This window comes from Lissotriton vulgaris, chromosome 2_1 (assembly GCF_964263255.1).
Source record: "Lissotriton vulgaris chromosome 2_1, aLisVul1.2, whole genome shotgun sequence".
NCBI classification, from domain to species: Eukaryota; Metazoa; Chordata; class Amphibia; order Caudata; family Salamandridae; genus Lissotriton; species Lissotriton vulgaris.
Genome location: NC_141687.1, coordinates 152,832,218 through 152,851,140, shown reverse-complemented (window position 1 = coordinate 152,851,140; position 18,923 = coordinate 152,832,218). Strand labels below are relative to the sequence as shown.

The 18,923-nt window shown below is 45.5% G+C and overlaps 1 protein-coding gene across 1 annotated transcript in view; it reads right to left on the bottom strand.

Annotated features, from left to right (window-relative positions):
• The window catches only part of MYBBP1A (MYB binding protein 1a), a 517,888-nt gene that overhangs the window by 126,573 nt on the left and 372,392 nt on the right, over positions 1 to 18,923 (bottom strand). Inside the window, exon 23 of the mRNA XM_086954610.1 lies at positions 17,231 to 17,299. Within this exon, the coding sequence (XP_086810736.1) occupies positions 17,231 to 17,299 (69 nt within the window). The remainder of the gene's footprint in view (positions 1 to 17,230; positions 17,300 to 18,923) is intronic.

The following is an 18,923-nucleotide window of genomic DNA, read 5'->3' as shown; positions in this document are numbered from 1 at the left end:
GGGTGGATGTAAGGGCGTGCCTCAACTGCGCATATCTGAAGTGTTCCGTGGCGCCCAGTTGGAACTCAGTCTGTAGAGCATCAAACGATTTAATTTCCCCCCTGGCCATCACATCAGCCACCATGGAAATGCCGATGAGATCCCACCGATCAAACCCTTTGGAGTGCCATAACCTACCAAGCAAGTCAGAATCGTAAAGGGGAGTTGCCATGGTGAGCCTATCCCTCCACCCCAGTGCCTTCGTAACGGCCCTCCACAGATGCACCGCGGTCCTGGTGGGGCCAGTCAATTTCCGGTCCAGAGATCTAGAGTACAGTGCTCGGTAGTACATCCCATCGTTCATGAGCCAGCGATCCATGGCGTACCCTGGACTTATCGCCGGTCCGTAGAAGCCATGATTAAGAGCCGCCAATTGGGAGGCCCAGTAGTACCGGCGGACATCTGGCAAGGCGATACCGCCGTCGTACCACGGAATGGTCAACTTAACTACAGCAATACGCGGTCTACCTTCCCACAAAAGGGTTCGCTGCAAACCTTCGATCTCCCGGAAGTATTTGGAAGGGACTGGGTCCTGCGTGTTTTGAAGCGCGTATAAGAATCTCGGCAGGGACATCATTTTGAACAACGCCGCTCGGCCCAGCAGGGATAGCGGCAATCTTTTCCAACCCTCCACGTCACGCCGGACGCGCGCCAGTGGAGGGAGCAAGTTGTTAGCGTAGCGTGCCCGGGCATCCGTTGAAATATAGATACCCAGGTATTTGAAGCCCTGCTGCGAGATCTGTATCGCACAGCCTCTAGGGAGACGAGGAGTGTCTCAGCGAAGCACATATAAGTAGGACTTGGACCAATTAATGACCAGGCCCGAGTATCTACCAAAGGTACCCAGTGCATCGAACACCACAATCAAAGATCGACAAGGGGAGGTAAGGTAGAACAGAATGTCGTCCGCGTACAGCGAAACACGGTCCTCAAATCCCGGTGACCACTTGATTCCACTAACATCAGGATGAGTGCGGATCCAGGCAGCAAGCGGCTCAAGCGCAAGGGCAAAGAGGAGCGGTGACAATGGACAGCCCTGTCTAGTACCCCTGCGCAAGGCAAAGGAAGCAGACATGCGACCGTTGACCGTTATAGTGGCCAACGGAGAGGAGTAGAGAAGCCGGACCCAACTGATGAAATCAGGACCAAACCAAGCTACCCTTATTATTATTATCTTGTATGCTCATCATGCTCCTACATAATACTAAATGAATATGTCCCTAAAATACAAAACAGTTCTTTTATTTTATTTTCCCCATTATATACTGCAAAATCGCTATTGTAGATAAAACTGAATAGCATTCAATAAAGCTGCCATGGACTCACTGGTATAATAAAGGAAATCAAATATTTAGCACCTAGATTTTTAATAAGCTGGTGATATGAAGGCAAAAGGAACAATAAAACCTAACACAATTGTGTCACCTACAATATTGATAATTTCCTTGTTTGGTGAGGGATGGGCAGGTCAGAACTATCAGGGCTAACCAGAGTTACATTTCGAATTCCTCAATGATTCCTTCATACTTCAACCTCAACACCTGGATGTTTAGAGGTTTCAAATTCAAATTAGGTGCTAATCTCATTTTATGATTAACTGGGGTTGCAACCTCCCCTAGTGTAATATTGTATTCACAGTTCTTTCAACAACCCAAATTTCTCAGTGGACACTTATGTAGATATTGCATAAATATCATCAACAGGCATAGATTTGTGCACAATCAATACTTGTTCCTCCAGATTAAGGTCTAGTTACTAATTCCTTGCGATGCCTTCAACTCAGTACACTGGGGCCTTTCTTAAAAACCAAACCTTTCCCCATTGTCTCTCTCCCCCCTTGAAAGTAATATACATGACTACCTTTAATTCAGTAGGAATTATGTCCTTATTATATCCACCAATTCTGACATCTTACCTTAAATATACTATGAATATTGTGTTCACTGATGAGAGTATAATGATCCAGAATTAGCAAGGGGTTCGTCCCTAATAAAAACCAAATCAATTTGACATCTTGGTGATAGTGTATCAGCACCAAAATCCACACCATTTGTAACAAATACAAGTTTCTTCAAGTTATCTTCCACACACTCTAGTCTACACCCTCTTTACAATACTCTCCTTACACATGCAAATAATTCCTCCGAGACTATTCCGCCAGCATGCAGAATTTCTAGCAAAGCACCTGGGACTATATTCAGACTGCCTTGTATTCTCGTACCTGAAGCATTTTATTTTGATCTTTGATGAAATGTGGTTTTGCTTTTGAACATTCAATTTGTGTGTTTTACATGCACCTTACGGAGCTTGTCCTTTAATACACAAACACTCAAAGTTCCAGGCTCTGAAAAGCCCTCGACCTAACATTCCAATATGATAACATTCTTAAGACCAGCAGTAGGCATGTACGAACAACAAGTACATAGGAATAGTTAGAATGAATCATTTCAAACGCTTTAAATTTAGAATCAGAGCAATCATTCAAGAATAATAATAATAATCCACATTTGTAAAGCGCACAGTCACCCGTAAGGGTCTCTAGGCGCTGGGGGCCATCGGGAAGATTAAACAAGTTATTGCCCAGAGTCACATGATGCGGGGGTAATTTGCCGCCGGTGTATGGGATCGAACCATGATCCCCAGATTCCGGAGTCAGTTGCCCTAGCCGCAGCGCCACACCTCTTCCTCGAATGATTGCTTTGGCTATGAATGATTGCTCTGGCTATGCAAGTCTCTGAGGAGACATAATTTTTAAAGACAGAGTAACAACGCTGTTACCATCCTCACATACATAGTTTGTGGTGGGTAGGTTAGGGGGTGGAGGGAGAGGGGGAGTGGGTTCCGGGCAGGGTTAATTTCTGTTCTTATTTGCTTTTGTATTTGTTTTCCCTTGTTGTCTCCTGCAACATCTTGCTTTTACCTCATTTGTTTACTTCTAGTTCACATCCAACCTTTCGGACAAATACCTCTACACCGTAGTTTCTCTGGATTGTCCTCATGCATTACCAAATGTGCCTTGAGTTTTGGGATGGCCTCCGATTTACATGCTCTCCTTGTGGGGCCTTTTTCTATTCCCATATATGATGATTTACTCCAACACCATATTTTCATAGGCAAACATCTTCACTAGGAGGTGATGAGTCTGAAAGCTGCCTCCCTTACCGTTAGGGGTCTAAATCATCCAGTTAAATGGAAGAAAATCGAAAATTACCTGTACAAACTCAAAGCAGATGTGTTCTTCCTTCAAGAAAGTATTCAACAAGGAAGTGTCCTCATTTGGGAGCAGCTGGCACTGACTTCCTTTGCTCCCCAGCCATCAATATGAAGAATGGGGTAATAACACTAATCTCAAAAGATTCTGGCCTTACTGTCTAATCTCATATCACAGATGATAAAGGTAGATGGATCCTTACAAAACTGTCTAAAAATAACGACAGTTTTATCTTCTCAATGTGTACGGACCGAACAATGATGTCCGTAGTTAGGTATGGATATAAACTTTATTAATACAAGTCGGAATTCATTGGTTTGAACAACCTTTGCACAAGTGATCTGTTCAAATCCACTGGTCTAGCCAGGCAACCTCATTACATTAAATACCTTGGCCTAGAATTCAATGCAGACTTATTAAAATCACACCGCCACGATGAAAAACTAACAAAACATTGTTGGAATCTGGTGGTGCCGGATCGAGACCATCAAAATGATGATCACACCGATGGTCAATTATCTGATCAGTATGTTACTCCTTGTGCTAACAGAGGAATTTCACCACAAACTGGACAAATTATTAACAAAATTCATATGGCAAAACAAACGTGTGAGAATCTCTCTTAAGAAACTACACTTACAAGCCCACCTAGGTGGTGTTAACATGGCTGATTTAAAAAAGTACCAAACCGCCTTCCTGGCCTGACAAGGCTCTTTCTGGCTCTCCCCTCCCACTGAGTACACTCCCACCTGGCTATTAGTTGAAAAGGAATTACTTGGTGTACTTCACCCTATCGCGCTTTTATCTAGTAATACATTACCAGTTACCTCTGGAAATACATCTTCTCCAATTCAAAAATAGATTTGACAAAAATTGATAAACGCCTAGAGACCACACACCCATTCTAATACGATGTCAGTATGGAATAATTCAAAGATTAAAATCAGAGGGAAAACCGTATTCTGGAAATTGTGGGCATCGAAAGACATCCACTTCTCAAGACAATTGCGCTTCTCGAATGCCCGTCTCTCCTTCAGAGAATTTAAACAACAGTATAACCTCTCAGAAATAGACTTTAATGATTTTCTTAAACTCAAAACCAGCCTGTCCAAGTTAAACTACCCAGACAAAGATCCCTCCATCATTAAGACAATACGGTCTTTTAACGAGTCGGGCCACCAAGCCTCCAAGTTCCACCACCTCTTATTACCTAAATCCACATCCACCATGAAGACTGTCTTAGAAAAATGGAATAGACATGGGACCTTCGCTCTGGATAATTGGAAACTAATTTGAAAATCAGTCATATTCCACAAGACCTCTACCGCACTTTCCCAAACAAAGTACTGGCTCCTACACAAAACCTTTTGGACTCCGTCACGGCTCCACAAAATGGCTCTGAAAAATAACCGGTCATGTTGAAACTCTAATGCAGCTAACAGGGACCTCTGCCATGTTCTATTTTATTGTAGTAAGGTCTCCTCTTTTTGGGACGTGTGTTTGACTTTATCTTCACTCTCTGTGGGATCCGTCTTAATGAAGAATTTCAATCACTAATTCAAGGTTTTCTTGATCCCCAAATCCACTCACAGAATGATAGGCTCCTTGTACACATATTACTGACTTCAGCTTGTAAGTCGATATTGGCCAACTGGAAGAACACTGCCTCCTCCACCTTTAAGGCCTGGCTGAACTGGATATCTCTCCAGAATTCCCCCTGGAAATCACAAAATAACAGGGTGTGGGTATCACTGGACACTTATTTCGCCATGACAAACCTCCTTGATCCCTCGTGGATCATAGTATGCCCCCTTCCCTGGACTTTGGGCTGGTTTCAACTCCTGGACAATGGGTTACGTTTTACTTCCGTAATCTGCGTTCCCAGTTTATATCCCAATTATCAACAAATATGGACCATTTAAATAACTCCACATAATATGTATGTATGTATGTATGTGCATTCTTATATAGCGCTCGACTTACCCTTGGGCATCTCGGCGCTTGCATTGGGAACCCGTCCTGGCTTTTCCCTGTGAGATAACCCGTACTGGGCATCCCCAAGGTGAAAGCCAGGCATCCCGCCGCAGGGGGGCCGTTGTGGAGATTAAGCAAGCTTATTGCCCAGAGCTGCATAGTGTGAACTCGTGCTTAGAGTGGGCACCGAAGCGAGAATTATCGAGTCCGTGGACAATTGGGCTCAGGACCCTGCCGCGTCGGGAATCGAACCCTGGTCCCGGGTCTGACCTCTGCTTCAGGGTATGCCTCCTCTAACCAGTGAGCCACACTTCTCCACTAGCACTGGTAAATGTGTTATTCTCTGGCACAAATATCCCTATACTGGACTGTTAGAACGGTTCCCTTCTATTGGACAGCAAGAGGTTCCTCAGATACCCGTTCCATAATTTCTTTCCTTTCTCCGATTTATTGTTTTTATTTTGTATTGCTATTCCAGTGCTATGTATAACGCTTTCACATTCTTGAGTTATTTTTTGTTTTTTGTAAGAATTCACAGATTGTCATTGGATCCTGCACACGTTTACTGAATATTATGTATTCTGATATCTTGTCGTATCACAGTCATTTTTCTTTTGCTTTGTTTTGCTCTGTTCTGGAAAACTCAATAAAAAAATCTTATGAAATGAAGAGTTACATATTGAGAATGGGTGTGCTCTCTCAAGCCACAACTGCAGCACGCTGGAAAACATGGCCCCATATAAAATATTTGTCAATAAAACAACCAGTTACAGTATGAAAAACATCCAGTAGGACCTATCAAACAAGTTATTTGCCTTTGGTAATGATCTTTTTGGCAGATACTCTAGTCACCAATTACTCACTTTCTGAAAATTCTCAGACGCCAGACAGCATCTGGAAAACTCTAAAAGTAGTAGTACTGCATACCGATAGGTAGCATTGTGCTCTTCTGCGTCTACCTCATTCTGCTCCGGAAGTGATAAGAGGAGCAGCATATATGAACAAACCAGGAGCGCAGATGTCGGTTTCTTTTGCGAGATTGCTGCGCCAGCAGACACATAGTCCATCAGCAAATTAGACAGACCAGTGCACATACTCATAAATTAGAAACTTTTTTGATAGAGAAAGAGACCAATCCACAGAACGTGGAGGTGGGAGGGCAGTACATAATCTGCAGTTAGAAAAAGTATTCACCAGAAAGAGTGTTACCGAAGCTAAGTAATTTGCCCTTCAGATGGATACTTCCATCCGCAGATCCTCATCTAGTGAACAGATCAGATACTATATCAATTCCTCACAAGGTAGTAGGTCTGCCTGACCGTATGGTAAAAAAGTCCTTCCTGGGGGACCTTGGTGTCAAGGCAGTAGTGCTTTGTGAACGTGTGCACGGAGGTCCACGTAGCTGCCTAACAGATTTCTAGGGACAAGCACTCTGCGTGCCAACACAGTGGTAGCAACCTTTGACCTGGTAGAATGAGCACTTGTGTGCTGGAGGCTGCTTCTTTGCCAGTACACAGCAGACACTATTACAAAGGACCATTCCTCATGAGATGGCCCATTTTTGCACTACCCTGCACTTTTTGGCACCACAGAACCACACAAAGATCTGATTGTTTACTCTATGTTCCTTGAAATGATCGATGTAAAAATCCACTGTTCTTTTGGGGTCTAAGCAATGGAGTCACTTTTCCTCTTTCGATGGATTTGGAGGGAAAAGAAGGGCAGAAGAGCTAAAAGGCACCACCACCTTTGGTAGGTACGCTGGGAGTCTAACACGATTTGTCCTAGGGGGGGAAAGGGAGTGTTCTAAGGAGGCTAGTCTGAGACGGCTCAAAGCTCACTCAACAGGTGGGCAGATTTTATTGCGACCAGAAAGACTGTTGTAAGGTGAGAATACACAATGGACAACTGTGCATTGGCTCATAAGGGGTACACATGAAAAAAGTAGGAAGAGCCAATAAGGATTATGTTACTTTCCCTGTAAGTATCGGTTTGTGGCATGTACTGCTGTAAGTTCACATGCTTGCATATTCCTGTAATCTAGTGTTGGATCCGGATGTGTGCAAGTTGTTTTTCTTCAAAGAACTCTTTCATGTCAGGAGATCCAGTGACTCCTCTTCTCGGTCATAATGTGCATGGGCATTGACTCCATGGTTAGATTTTTTCCCACAGGCGGGTGAGAATGAAGTGGAACGTAAGAGTAGTGAAGAGATGTCCATGCATAGCAAAAGAGGTGAAGGAAACTGCAATAGCCACAAGTTTCAAAGGAGGAGGTTGGGCGCACGTGAATCTACACCACTACATGCCACAAACCGATGCTTACAAGGTAAGAAACATAATTCAATTGAGGCATGTGTAGCTGTAGATACAAATGCCTTGCGTAGACTGTAAAGCAACACGTCCCAACGCAGGGGTTAACCTGTGGGTGTTGCAGTTGTTTGAAAGAGTGTACGCCGCAATGCCAGTCCTACATTAGCTTGTTGGCGTGCTAGAACATCCACACCATAATGCTGTCTGAAGATGTGGACCATGTAGCACTCTTTAAATGTCAACGAATGGTATATTTCTTGGGAAGGCCGTAGAAGTTCCTAGTTTACGAGTTGAGTGTGCCCTAGGGGGTTTTGGTAAAGTTCTTTAGGCTTTAATGGGACACATTTGAATACACTTACCTATCCATCTGATGATTCCTGGTTTGTTTATAGGCTTTCCTTTATGTGGTGATGAGAAGGCCACAAAAAGTAGTTTTTGTTCTGTCAATGTAGTACCCAATGGCTCTTTTGACATCTAATGTACGTAGGGCCCTTTCTGCAACCGAGTATGGTTAAGTAAAAAAGATGGTGGCTCAATTGACTGGTTGAGCTGAAAGTGTGAGACAACCTTTTATAGGAATTTTGGCTAGGTATGAAGGACCACCCTGTCACTCTTGGAAGAATGGTTCTTCTAAGGATAATGCCTGGAGTTCACTGACCCGTCTAAGTGATGTGATGGCAATAAGAAATACAACCTTTCCATGATAGAAATTGAAGGGGGTTGTTATTTAAGGGTTCGATTGAAGGATCCATGTTAAAATTTTATGAGGGCGCAGGTGGAATCACCAGTTTAAGCCTTTCCATGAAGGCCTTAATAACAGGTACTTTGAAAAATGAGAGGTGTTGTCTGTTTTGGAGATAGGCAGACACTGCGGCAAGGTGTTATCGTATGGATGTGGTAGCAAGGCCAGAGAGCTGTAAATGCAGCAAGTATCAGATGATGTTTTGTATAGTGGCACTGATTTGTTTATTGTAGCAGTAACAGACAAATGTTTTATATTTGGCTGCTTAGTATGCCCTTGTGGTGGGTCTACATGCTTATTTGAGAACAGTCATTCATTTTGATGGAAGACTGAGATATCTGAATTCTATGATCTCACGAGCCATATCGCTAGGTTTTGTGTTTTGAGATTTAGGTGCCTGATTTCTCCATGGTTCTGAGTGATGAGGTCTGTCCTGCTTCTGTTGGGGAACAAAAGAGTTCTAGTATCGTTGTGTACCATGGCTGGCGGGCACATGCAGGAGCTACTTGTATGAGTGTGAAAGATGTCTGCTTGGGTTTTTGAACAAGAAAAGCAAGGAGATTGGGGCTGGGGAGGGGTTAGGAGGAAGCAAAGGCAAATATCCCTGACCAATTCATCCATAGAGCTTTGCCCTTGGTTGCGAAAATCTCCATTTGTGGAAGTAAGGGAGGAGGGCTTGGTGGTGGAGTTTCCATTTGTTGACTTGTTGCTGCATCCTGCTGAGGAGGTATGCAAAGTCGTCTGTCTCCAGATTGTGTTCTGCTAACAGATGAATGTTGTGATGTAGAGACCAACATCAGAAATAGTCTGAGCTGGGTGTGAGGGCTGTAAAGTGTGTGTCCCCCCTGTTTTTGTAAATAGTACATGGTTGTAGTATTGTCCGTCTGGACTAGAACAACCTTGCCGATAAGGTGAGGTAGGAAGGCTTTAGGGATAGGTGAATAGCTTGAAGCTCTAGGTAATTGATGTGGAGAGTCTGGTGCTTTATTGCCATGTGGTAGAAATTGTTGCAGATGCCCTCTGATAGGGTGGTCGAGTGGAAGCTGATAGAAGTCACTGTTTGTGGGTGTTTTGCCACATGGGAAGCATATTGGCCTCTACCTTTAGCAATGCTTCCTAGTAAAGGTGTCTGAGGTGGAGGCTTCTGGGGGTGTCATTTGGAGCCTCTGCGATAGCTGGAGTGGCGAAAGGAGCCTAAAGATGAAGGAGCCTGAAGGGTTCCCATGGCTTTCGCTGTTTGTATCCTTTTTAACTGTCTCTAAGGCGTCATCAACTTGTGGCCTAAAGGGGTGCTCCTTGTCAAAAGGGACATTTAAGAGGCTTTGCTGTACCTGTGGCTTAAAGCCTCAAATATGTAGCTAAGCATGGTGGAGTAATAAATTGCTGGTATTGATCACCCTTCTTCAGCCTGGATAGCTTGACTCCAGTGATGTGGAGAGCCTGGGTCTCACGTCTGAGCATACGCAGCCCACTCGGGGTGAAAATTGCAAAAAACACAGTTGATGGACAGAATGCAGAACAATGTCTTACATTCACCCCAGTACAAAGATCTGGGCCTAAATCCATCGTTTATCCAGGCTGAAGAAGGCTGATAGCCAGAAACCGGTCCTTGGATGCTTGATTCCGGTCTAGGAAAGACATGGCTTGTTAGTTCGGGCTGGACTGTTCCCATGAGGCACAGGGTAAAAGGCTGATTTGCATATAGCCATTGTCTGACCTAGGGTGGTGTGGAGTCCAAAAAAACGATGGATTTAGGCCCAGATCTTTGTACTGGGGTGAATGTAAGACCTTGTTCTGCATTCTGTCCATCACCTGTGTTTTTTGCAGCTCCTCCATCTCATACCAATGACACAGTCATACCTGGCTAGCAAACCCTGGAAGTTGGTAAAATACCAGTGGTTTGCTGATTAGGCTTTTACCTGATGCATCAATGCGTTTGCTCTCCTTGTCAGGAGAGGGAGGAACTCCACATGCTTGTACGTTTTCTCTTTTACAAGCACTGGTGGCCACCAAGGAGTCTTGTGGGACTTGGCCCCTGATAAAAATAGGGTCTGAGGGAGAGTAATTCTACTTTTTGTCGACCCTTGGTGTAAAATATCAGGCCAACAGGGTTTATGAAGAGGTTGTGTGTGTGATGCATCAATCCTTTTAACACGTAGTTCTTGTGTACCCTTGTGTGTTGTTGAAAATCATCTTCTAGAGGTAATTCCACCTCTTGGAATACAGCGGCCCTGCCTAATAACTCCTGGTAAGTGGTAGAATCATCAGGAGGTACGGAGCGTGCTGGGTAAAATCAGGGTCAGTGTCCCATGGAGAGTTTATGTCATATGCATCCATGGGGTCGTATGGTGGTGTACCAAATGTGGTAATGTATCATGCCCATATTTTGCCCACCGGTGCCATCCCTAGGGATCCCTGATGTGATGTGTCTTGGGGAACCTCAATAGACTGTGGTGGAGATGGTATGTCAGGTGGAAGTGGGAGAGGGCTGGTAGCCTTCTCCATCTTGGTCTTCTTTTGCGGGTTAGACAGGTCAATAGCCTCTTCAAAAGACACTGGTCATACAGATGGAGGTGTAGGAGCTAGAGGCTTTGTTAGGATGCAGCCAGTTTGTGGCTGTATCTGGATTTGCCTCTGTTTGGCATCCAACTTCTCCAGAACTTTGTGGAGAATTGGTTTGACTGGAGCCTGGGTAGTCTTTTTGGGTGTGGGCTTCGAAGCTTTAGATTCGGTGCTGTGTTTGTGCCGAAGTTGCGCTTAGAGCCGAAGCGGAAGATGTTGGTGGTCCGCTCAGTACTGATGGGCTGGTAGGTGCCGAAGGTGTTAATGCAGTAAGCTTCAGCTGGTGTATTGGAGCTAAAGTGGGAGAGCAGGGTTCCGAACCAGGCATTTAGTGCCGACCAAGGCCATGAGGCAGTGGATGTCTCAATATCTCTTTTTCGGAGGTGGTAGGTGATTTTTATGGTGTTCCTTCCAGGGCTAAAGAGCAGCAGTTACAGTACTCACTGCTTTTGACCTCAGTTGTGGATTTAGTGATTTAGAAGCCCTCTTTATGCTCGCATTCCGAACTGTCTCCGACTCAGAATGCTTCCTCCTCCACTACGGAAGCCTGTGGGTGTTCTTCACCAATATCGTCATGGCTGATAAAGGCGGGTGTCTTGTCGGTGGTTCTCTGCTGCATTTCGAGCCAGTGTGCTTGACGATCCATGAGAGTCGTTTTGGAGGCCTGACAATCCGCTTCCCTCTGTTAAAGTGACAAACACAGGTTGCAGACCTGATGGGAATTAGTCAGTGGGTATTTTGCATGGCAGCAGGGGCAGGAACAGAAAGGCTTCCATTCCTTCCCCACGACGGCCAGTTGTAGAGGACCCGGTGGAGAGTAATGTCAAAGGCGCAAAAGGGCAAGGACCCGATGGGGCCACAGTAGAAGCTAGTCAATCACAGGCAATTGTTCCTCGATACGCAGAGTGGAAATGCGATTGAAACAATACCAACGTGGGTTAGAGTGGATTAGGAACTGATCAGAGATCTGTACAGTCTCTACCAGGAGCACAAACACACAAGTTTGAACCAGACGGCGGAAAGAAAACAATCTAACAATGGAGTCGAAGCCCATGAGCATTATCACCAAGAAAAGGAGTCACTCAATGTTGTGACTCGAAGCACTTCTTCGATGAAAAACAAATTGCATGCATCCGGATCCAGCACTAGATGGCAGGAGTATGCACAGCATGTGTATCTACAGTTAAACAAGCCTTGAACAGAACCTTTTTACAGTGCCCACAACAAGATTTGCTGGGCCAAAGTCAAGAGACACAATACATATAACAGTTTGGCCTACAATGTACTGCTTCAAGCCACAAACTTATCCCAGCGCCCAGAATTTGCTGTTTTTTTGTAGCAGCCTGGCTGCTCGGATAGCTTCAACTACTTCGGAAGGGAGGACAAAGGAGATTAACTGTTGCTGTTCAATCTCCACTACTGGAGATGCAGGTTTTGTGGAGGCCAAGATGCATGACCCTGTGCTGCTGCTACGACAGAAGGTCTTCCTGAAGCGGCAGCCTGCTTGGAGGACAGATTCTCAGGCACATAAGTTCCGTATTCCACACTCTCCTGGCCAAATTTGTAGCCACTTGGACGACTTGGCACGATCATTCCTCAGAATTCGGGAAAAGGGAGGCAGTGGCAGGAAGGCATTCAAGAGTCCTACCAAAAGACGGAATGCTTCTTCGAGAGCGAGCCCTCTTGGAAGCTCCAGCATGCAAAAATGTTGCAAAGAGATCGAGCCAGAGTTGTCTCCATTCCTGGAAGATACCCTGCGCCACTTCTGGGTGTAACTCCCATTTGCGATATGCGAGGTGTAGGTTGTGTTTGTCCATCCTTAAGCTTAAAGATCTTGCCAAGTGGTGTTCCACCAGGAAAGTGCCCGTACAATTCAGCCAGTTTGAGAGGTGTAGGGCTTTAACAGCAGTACCACAGGGAGGCGGTGTTATCCGTGAGAACCTGTAATAGACTTCCCTTGATGGTGAGCAGGAAGGTCAGAAATGCCACGTGAATCCCTCACAACTACAGAAAATTGATTTGGAGGTGGGTCTCCACCTAATAGCAAAGTCATCCCAGATGGTCTCCCCAACCCAGTAGTGATGTGTCAGTCACCACCATCAATTCTGGGTGGGACAGGGATACTGGTCGGTGACTGTTTCAACTGCAGTCTAACAGCCACCATTGCAGATATTATGCAGTCTCCTCATACACCAGGCTGGAATCTGACATGTTCCCTTGGTGATGGGTCAAATGAGACTTCAGGTCCTACTGCAGAGTCTTCTTATATAATCTTGCATGGTTGGGGGGCAGGAAGCAGGAGGCCAGCAGGCTTCACAGAGACACAGAACAGAGGCTGAAACATCAGGATCATAGCTCGAATGTCCTGGATTTGTTGTTCTGGCTGAAAAGCCTGAAAAGCGCACTATTTCTAGGATGTCTCCGATGAAAGCGACCCCCTGCAAAGGAGTGAGAAGTGAGAGTTTGGCAGGCTGAGGGAGAACCCAACCCTTGCAAGAGGTTCACTATTACCTGAAGGTGCTCCTTGAATAATTGTGGCGAGACCGCCTTCAACATTCAGTTGTCAAGGTAGGGGAAGAGTGGCATTACCGACCTCCGAAGTTGGGTAGTGACCACAACCATCAATTTTGTGAAAACCCATGTGCACTGGCCATTCCGCAAGGGAGCAAGTCAACTGCCCCACTTTGAACCAGAGGTAGTGCCTGTGGGCCTGGAGCACAGGGATGTGAAAATAGACATCCTACAGGTCTAAAGCCACCTTCTGTTTATGAGATCCAGGGCAGAAAGAACCCGGCCAGAATGAACATCTTGGGTTTGTCCTTACGCAAGTAGGTGTTGAGAGGGGGAAGATCCAAAATAGGATGAAGACCTCTGTCGGCACTAGGATGTAGAGGGAGTAACAACCATTCCAAACTTTTGAGGCTGGTACCCTCTCTATGGCTCCTTTGCCCAAAAGAGCCTGCACCTCCTGATGCTACAGGCAGGTGGTCCTCCAAAAGCTGCGCTGACATATAAGGCTGATGTGGTGGGTAGGAAACGAATGGTAGAGCAAAGGAGTAGCCACAACCCATCCATCTTGAATAGTTTGGCCCAAAGTAGCCCGCAAGTCCTCCGGGAATACTGGCAAGATCTCACAGACCATGTCCCACAGCACATGAGGGGTCACCTAGCATTTGACGCTGGCGATGGGGGACTCGTCGATTGACCAGGGCATGGTTTATTCCAAGTGCTCAACCGTGTGTCAGTGAGGGCCTTTGTTGAAGGGCAGGAGAGGTCCAGTCGATGAGTGGCCAGGCTGAAAGACATTCATTGGTACATTCACTTTTACCTCCATAGTAAGGAGAGCAAGGCAACCTTAGCATTACCTTCTAAACACAGTTGTGTAAGAAATATTATCCTCCGCCAGTGTCCTTGCAGTGAGGGGGGCTCATCCAGTATCAGACGAGGTGTTCAACCCAAATGTTCTAATCAGAAGGTGGGGCAACCTCTTTCCAACTCCATCCCCTCAATCATCATCTACATATGGCTGGCTCTGGTCAGACTCAGATCCAAAAAGTTGATGTAGTGTTGCGTGCGCAGCAACGCAGGAGTGGAACAGTCTTGGAGTACAATGGTTTTAGTATTGGCTGCACCACATCAAAATCTGGGTTTGGCCTCTGCAAAGTTGAGACAGAGTCAGAGAGTGGGTGGAGTTGTGGCTCCTCCATCGGTGGTATACATTTTCGAGGGTGTCATGCAGATTTTGGTATGGACCCAAAGTCCGTAACGATGCTGGTGTAGAACTGAAGTGGGTTCAAGGGGCACAGATGAGGATGGATCTGACAGCGGTAACCCTACTTCTTGGACTTACCCTAAAACTTCGGCCACAAAAAATTCCTTGCATGGAAATGACTTTAGAAACGGGAAAGGGTCCGGGCTCAGACTTTAATCTGAACCCAGACTTACGTGGAGTCTTGCCGTGCTTCGCCACCACATAGAGTTTGGCTTCTCATTCTCAGGTGCCTGTGGATTCCTCTGGGTGCAATTGTTGTAGCCTTTGAGTTGTGTGACAAACCCGAGCACTAGAGGCACACCTCTGGGATCAATCACAGATATCGCTTTGCAACTGTTCCTACAAGGTTTAAGCCCTATGGTGGTCAAAGTGACAAATTTCCTTCAACGCTGAAAAATTTTGGTGGAAAAATACCTTCAAAGAGTGAAGGAGTAGCAGAGCTTCAGATCCACGATTGAAAGCATGGAAAGAAAGGAACGAACGTCAGCGCGCATCTGTGGTGCATAAATTTGGCTCTGCTCATCACTTCTGGAGATGAATGGAGTTGACGCAGATTATTTTAGACTTTCGTCTTATAATGTGGAGTCCCTCCCTTTGCTTAGTTGTTCACATATAGAACATTCTCAGTTTCTCCCACTTGTCACACTTTCCAGCTCCTGCATGTCAGAAAATGAGCACTATCAGAACAGACATAAGACATGTACTTCTTTCATTGCATATGCTGTCGTAGTCAATCACAGCATTTAATCAATCACAGCATTTAATCAATCACAGCATTTAATCAATCACAGCATTTAATCAATCACAGCATTTATATAGCGCACTACTCACCCAGAGGGTTTCAAGGCTCTAGGGGAGGGGGGTCGGCTACTGCTCGAACAGCCAGGTCTTGAGTTGCTTCCTGAAGGTGGGGTGGTCCTGGGTCAGGCGGAGGTGGGTCGGGAGGGAGTTCCAAGTCTTGGCGCGAGGTAGGAGAAGGACCGTCCCCCTGTGGTGGCTCTTCGGATGCGTGGGACGGCGGCGAGGGCGTGGCCGGTCGATCGAAGCTGGCGTTTGGGGGCGTAGAAGTTGAGGCGGCTGTTGAGGTATCCTGGGCCTTGGTTGTGTAGGGCTTTGTGTGCGTGGGTGAGGAGACGGAAGGTGATTCTCTTGTTGACTGGGAGCCAGTGCAGGTCTCTCAGGTGTCCGGAGATGTGGCTGCGACGGGGGATGTCCAGGATGAGTCGTGCTGAGGCGTTCTGGATCCGCTGGAGTCTCTTCTGGAGTTTGGCAGTGGTTCCGGCGTAGAGGGAGTTGCCGTAGTTCAGACGGCTGGTGACAAGGGCCTGGGTGACCGTCTTCCTGGTCTCGGTGGGCATCCACCGGAAGATCTTACGTAGCATGCGCAGAATGTTGAAGCACGACGAGGAGACGGCGTTGACCTGTCTGGTCATGGAGAGGGAGGAGTCCAGGATGAAGCCCAGGTTGCGTGCGTGGTCTGTTGGTTTGGGTGCGTTGCCTAGGGCGGGGGGCCACCAGGAGTCGCCCCAGGCGGAGGGTGAAGATCCCAGGATGAGGACTTCCGTCTTGTCCGAGTTCAGTTTCAGGCGGCTGTTCTTCATCCATTCGGCTACCTCTTTCATCCCTTCGTGAAGGTTGGCTCTGGCGGTGGCGGGTCGTTGGTGAGGGAGAGGACCAGCTGGGTGTCGTCGGCGTAGGAGATGATGTTGAGGTTGTGCTGGTGTGCGATGTCTGCGAGGGGGCTCATGTAGACGTTGAAGAGGGTTGGACTGAGCGAGGAGCCTTGAGGAACGCCGCAGATGACTTCCGTGGCTTTTGATCTGAACGGGGGGAGGCGGACTCTCTGTGTCCTTCCGGCGAGGAAGGAGATGGTCCACTCAAGTGCCTTCTCCTGGATTCTGACGTTGCTGAGGCGCTGCACTAGTGTACTGTGGCAGACAGTGTTGAAGGCCGCGGAGAGGTCTAGGAGGATGAGGGCTGCTGTTTTTCCGTTGTCAAGCGGTCTCCGTTGTCGTAGTAGTCTCAAGGGAGTTCTTGTGGGTGTACTTGGATGAGTCAAGTCAACAGTACTTGCATGTTTGCTGCCAAGCTTGACAGGGTTTATGAAAAATATGTTCAGCTGAGCTCTTAATACAACTGTGAGTGGATACCGGAGGTTACAAAATGAGGACATAATTTTCCACAAGAAGGACAACTCCAAACAGATGATCTTTGGTAAATGAAAAAAACATCTGTTTAACTGTATGGTGCATTAATGAAAATGGCCAAAGATCAGACCAACAAAACTTCATTTGAAGGGGTGGCTCCAAAAATGTAAGGATTACAATAAACGTTAGGATGAAAAGACATGTACGTGCTTGGAAAAATAATGTGCAGCAAAAGTGAGCAGAACTGCCCACCAAAAATTAAAACAATATGAGTTTAAGCAAGCTAATTTTATTCTCAGATTGTAAACAGACAGACTAAAATGTAGCAACTCAAAAACCAGTAGTGCCTGCAACTAACAAAGCAGGATGACTGATAAGGAATCTCCAAGCAGTGCAGGAGAATCCAGGCTAAAACAATTCAACAAGCATACCCACAAGTCCAATGGCTATACTGTTTTTAAATGACACCTTACCTGCTGATGCTGCCGGGCCCCATCTGTTACAGATTTGATGACAACCTCTATCAGTTGTTTACACATAATCTATAAAAGAATACAAGAATTGTCAACGTACCTGCTGGGTCAAAAACTAAACATGAGTCACAATTACTTACCAAATAAAACAGTCAATACACTCTGCAACACTTTGTTTACCAAAATGTCTCTTTCTCCTTAACTCTTAAAACAATTTGGCCATAGAAATTGGTGCAGGTGCCATTGATTATACTAAGGATAGAGGACCTAACTTGGCAATTTCCCTGGAAAGAATCAAGAAAACAGGCAAAATACAGCAAAGCTTTGGGGAAAAGTTGTGGAGAAATCTTTTTAGAAGCACATTTATTGCATTTTTCTACGTGATAGATGATTTTCCCTATTTTTTGTGTAGTTTCGACATAGTTTCAGTTTGTAGCGTAAAAAGGTGTGAAACCCAAGGGAGAACCCAGAAAGTTATACATTTCTGAAAATTAGCGAACATTTAAAGTTCCGAAAAAGGTCATTTCTGCAGACTGCTCATGATTTTTCCCAAACAAGCTAATCCTTGAAATTAAAAATTATGTAAATAAGTAGGACACATCCAGGGGCCAGGGTGATTTGACTTTCATGGATCCCAAAAGTTTTTTTTACAAGAAGGATTTTCCACCGCTGTGTGATGGGGGAACAGTGCACACCACCTGCACGGTCAGGTCATAAGACCATTTCCGCTATGAAAATAACAAACTTTAAGATCTCCAGAATTCATGAAACGTCTTTAGCTGCACACTACAAAGTACAAACATTAGCAAAGCCAATAGATCCTTTTTTTTTTAAAGAGCTTTCGATTAACAGTGGACTCTGTGTGCCCTTGAAAGAAAATCAAATATATATATATATAGAAAAGCTATAACAATATGAGAGTCGGGAGTTGGCGCTTTCATGACAAGACTTTATTTTCAGTCAAGCTGCATCTTCAAAGAAGAGTGTTATGCTAGAGTCAGAAGAAGAAGAAAGCAGCATTGTAAGCGAACACCTTAAAAAGACATACATCGCAAAATAATAAACAGTGGATGCTTTTGAGAAAGGGCAATTAATTTGGAACTTTAAAAAAGCCACTAAATTAACCTGTGCTTTACCCAGAGCAGCTTGGCACAAAAAGCAGTCAGGCTTAACTTACAGGCATTGTGTGAGTTTCTGTGCAGTATAAAACCGTAATAAAGTAAAGTACAACAAGAAAAAATTCACACCAATTAAGAAAAATAGAGTAAATTATAATACATTTTATACATCCCACACTGGCATCAATGTGGGTTTATTACACTGAGAAGATCAATACCAAACTTCACAGAATTCAGTAAAGCCTTTATGGTGCTGTGGGGTTTGTAATGATAAACTCCCAGACCATATACTCTTCATGGCTTTACTGCACTTACAATGTCTCAGAATTGACTTAGACACTGTGGGAGTGCAGTGCTCATGCAACTGACCCTCACCAGTGGTATAGTGCACCCAGCTAGAGGGGTGTCTTGCCTATAACATAGGCAGTGGGTTGCAAGCATGGCACACAGGAATGTGTATCAACAAGGGGGGGGGGGGGTGGGGGGGACGGGGGGACCGTGGCGGACTTTCTTTAACGGGGTCCAGTGTACAAGTCCGAACAACTAGTAACACAAAAAGGGTACAGTCCCCAATA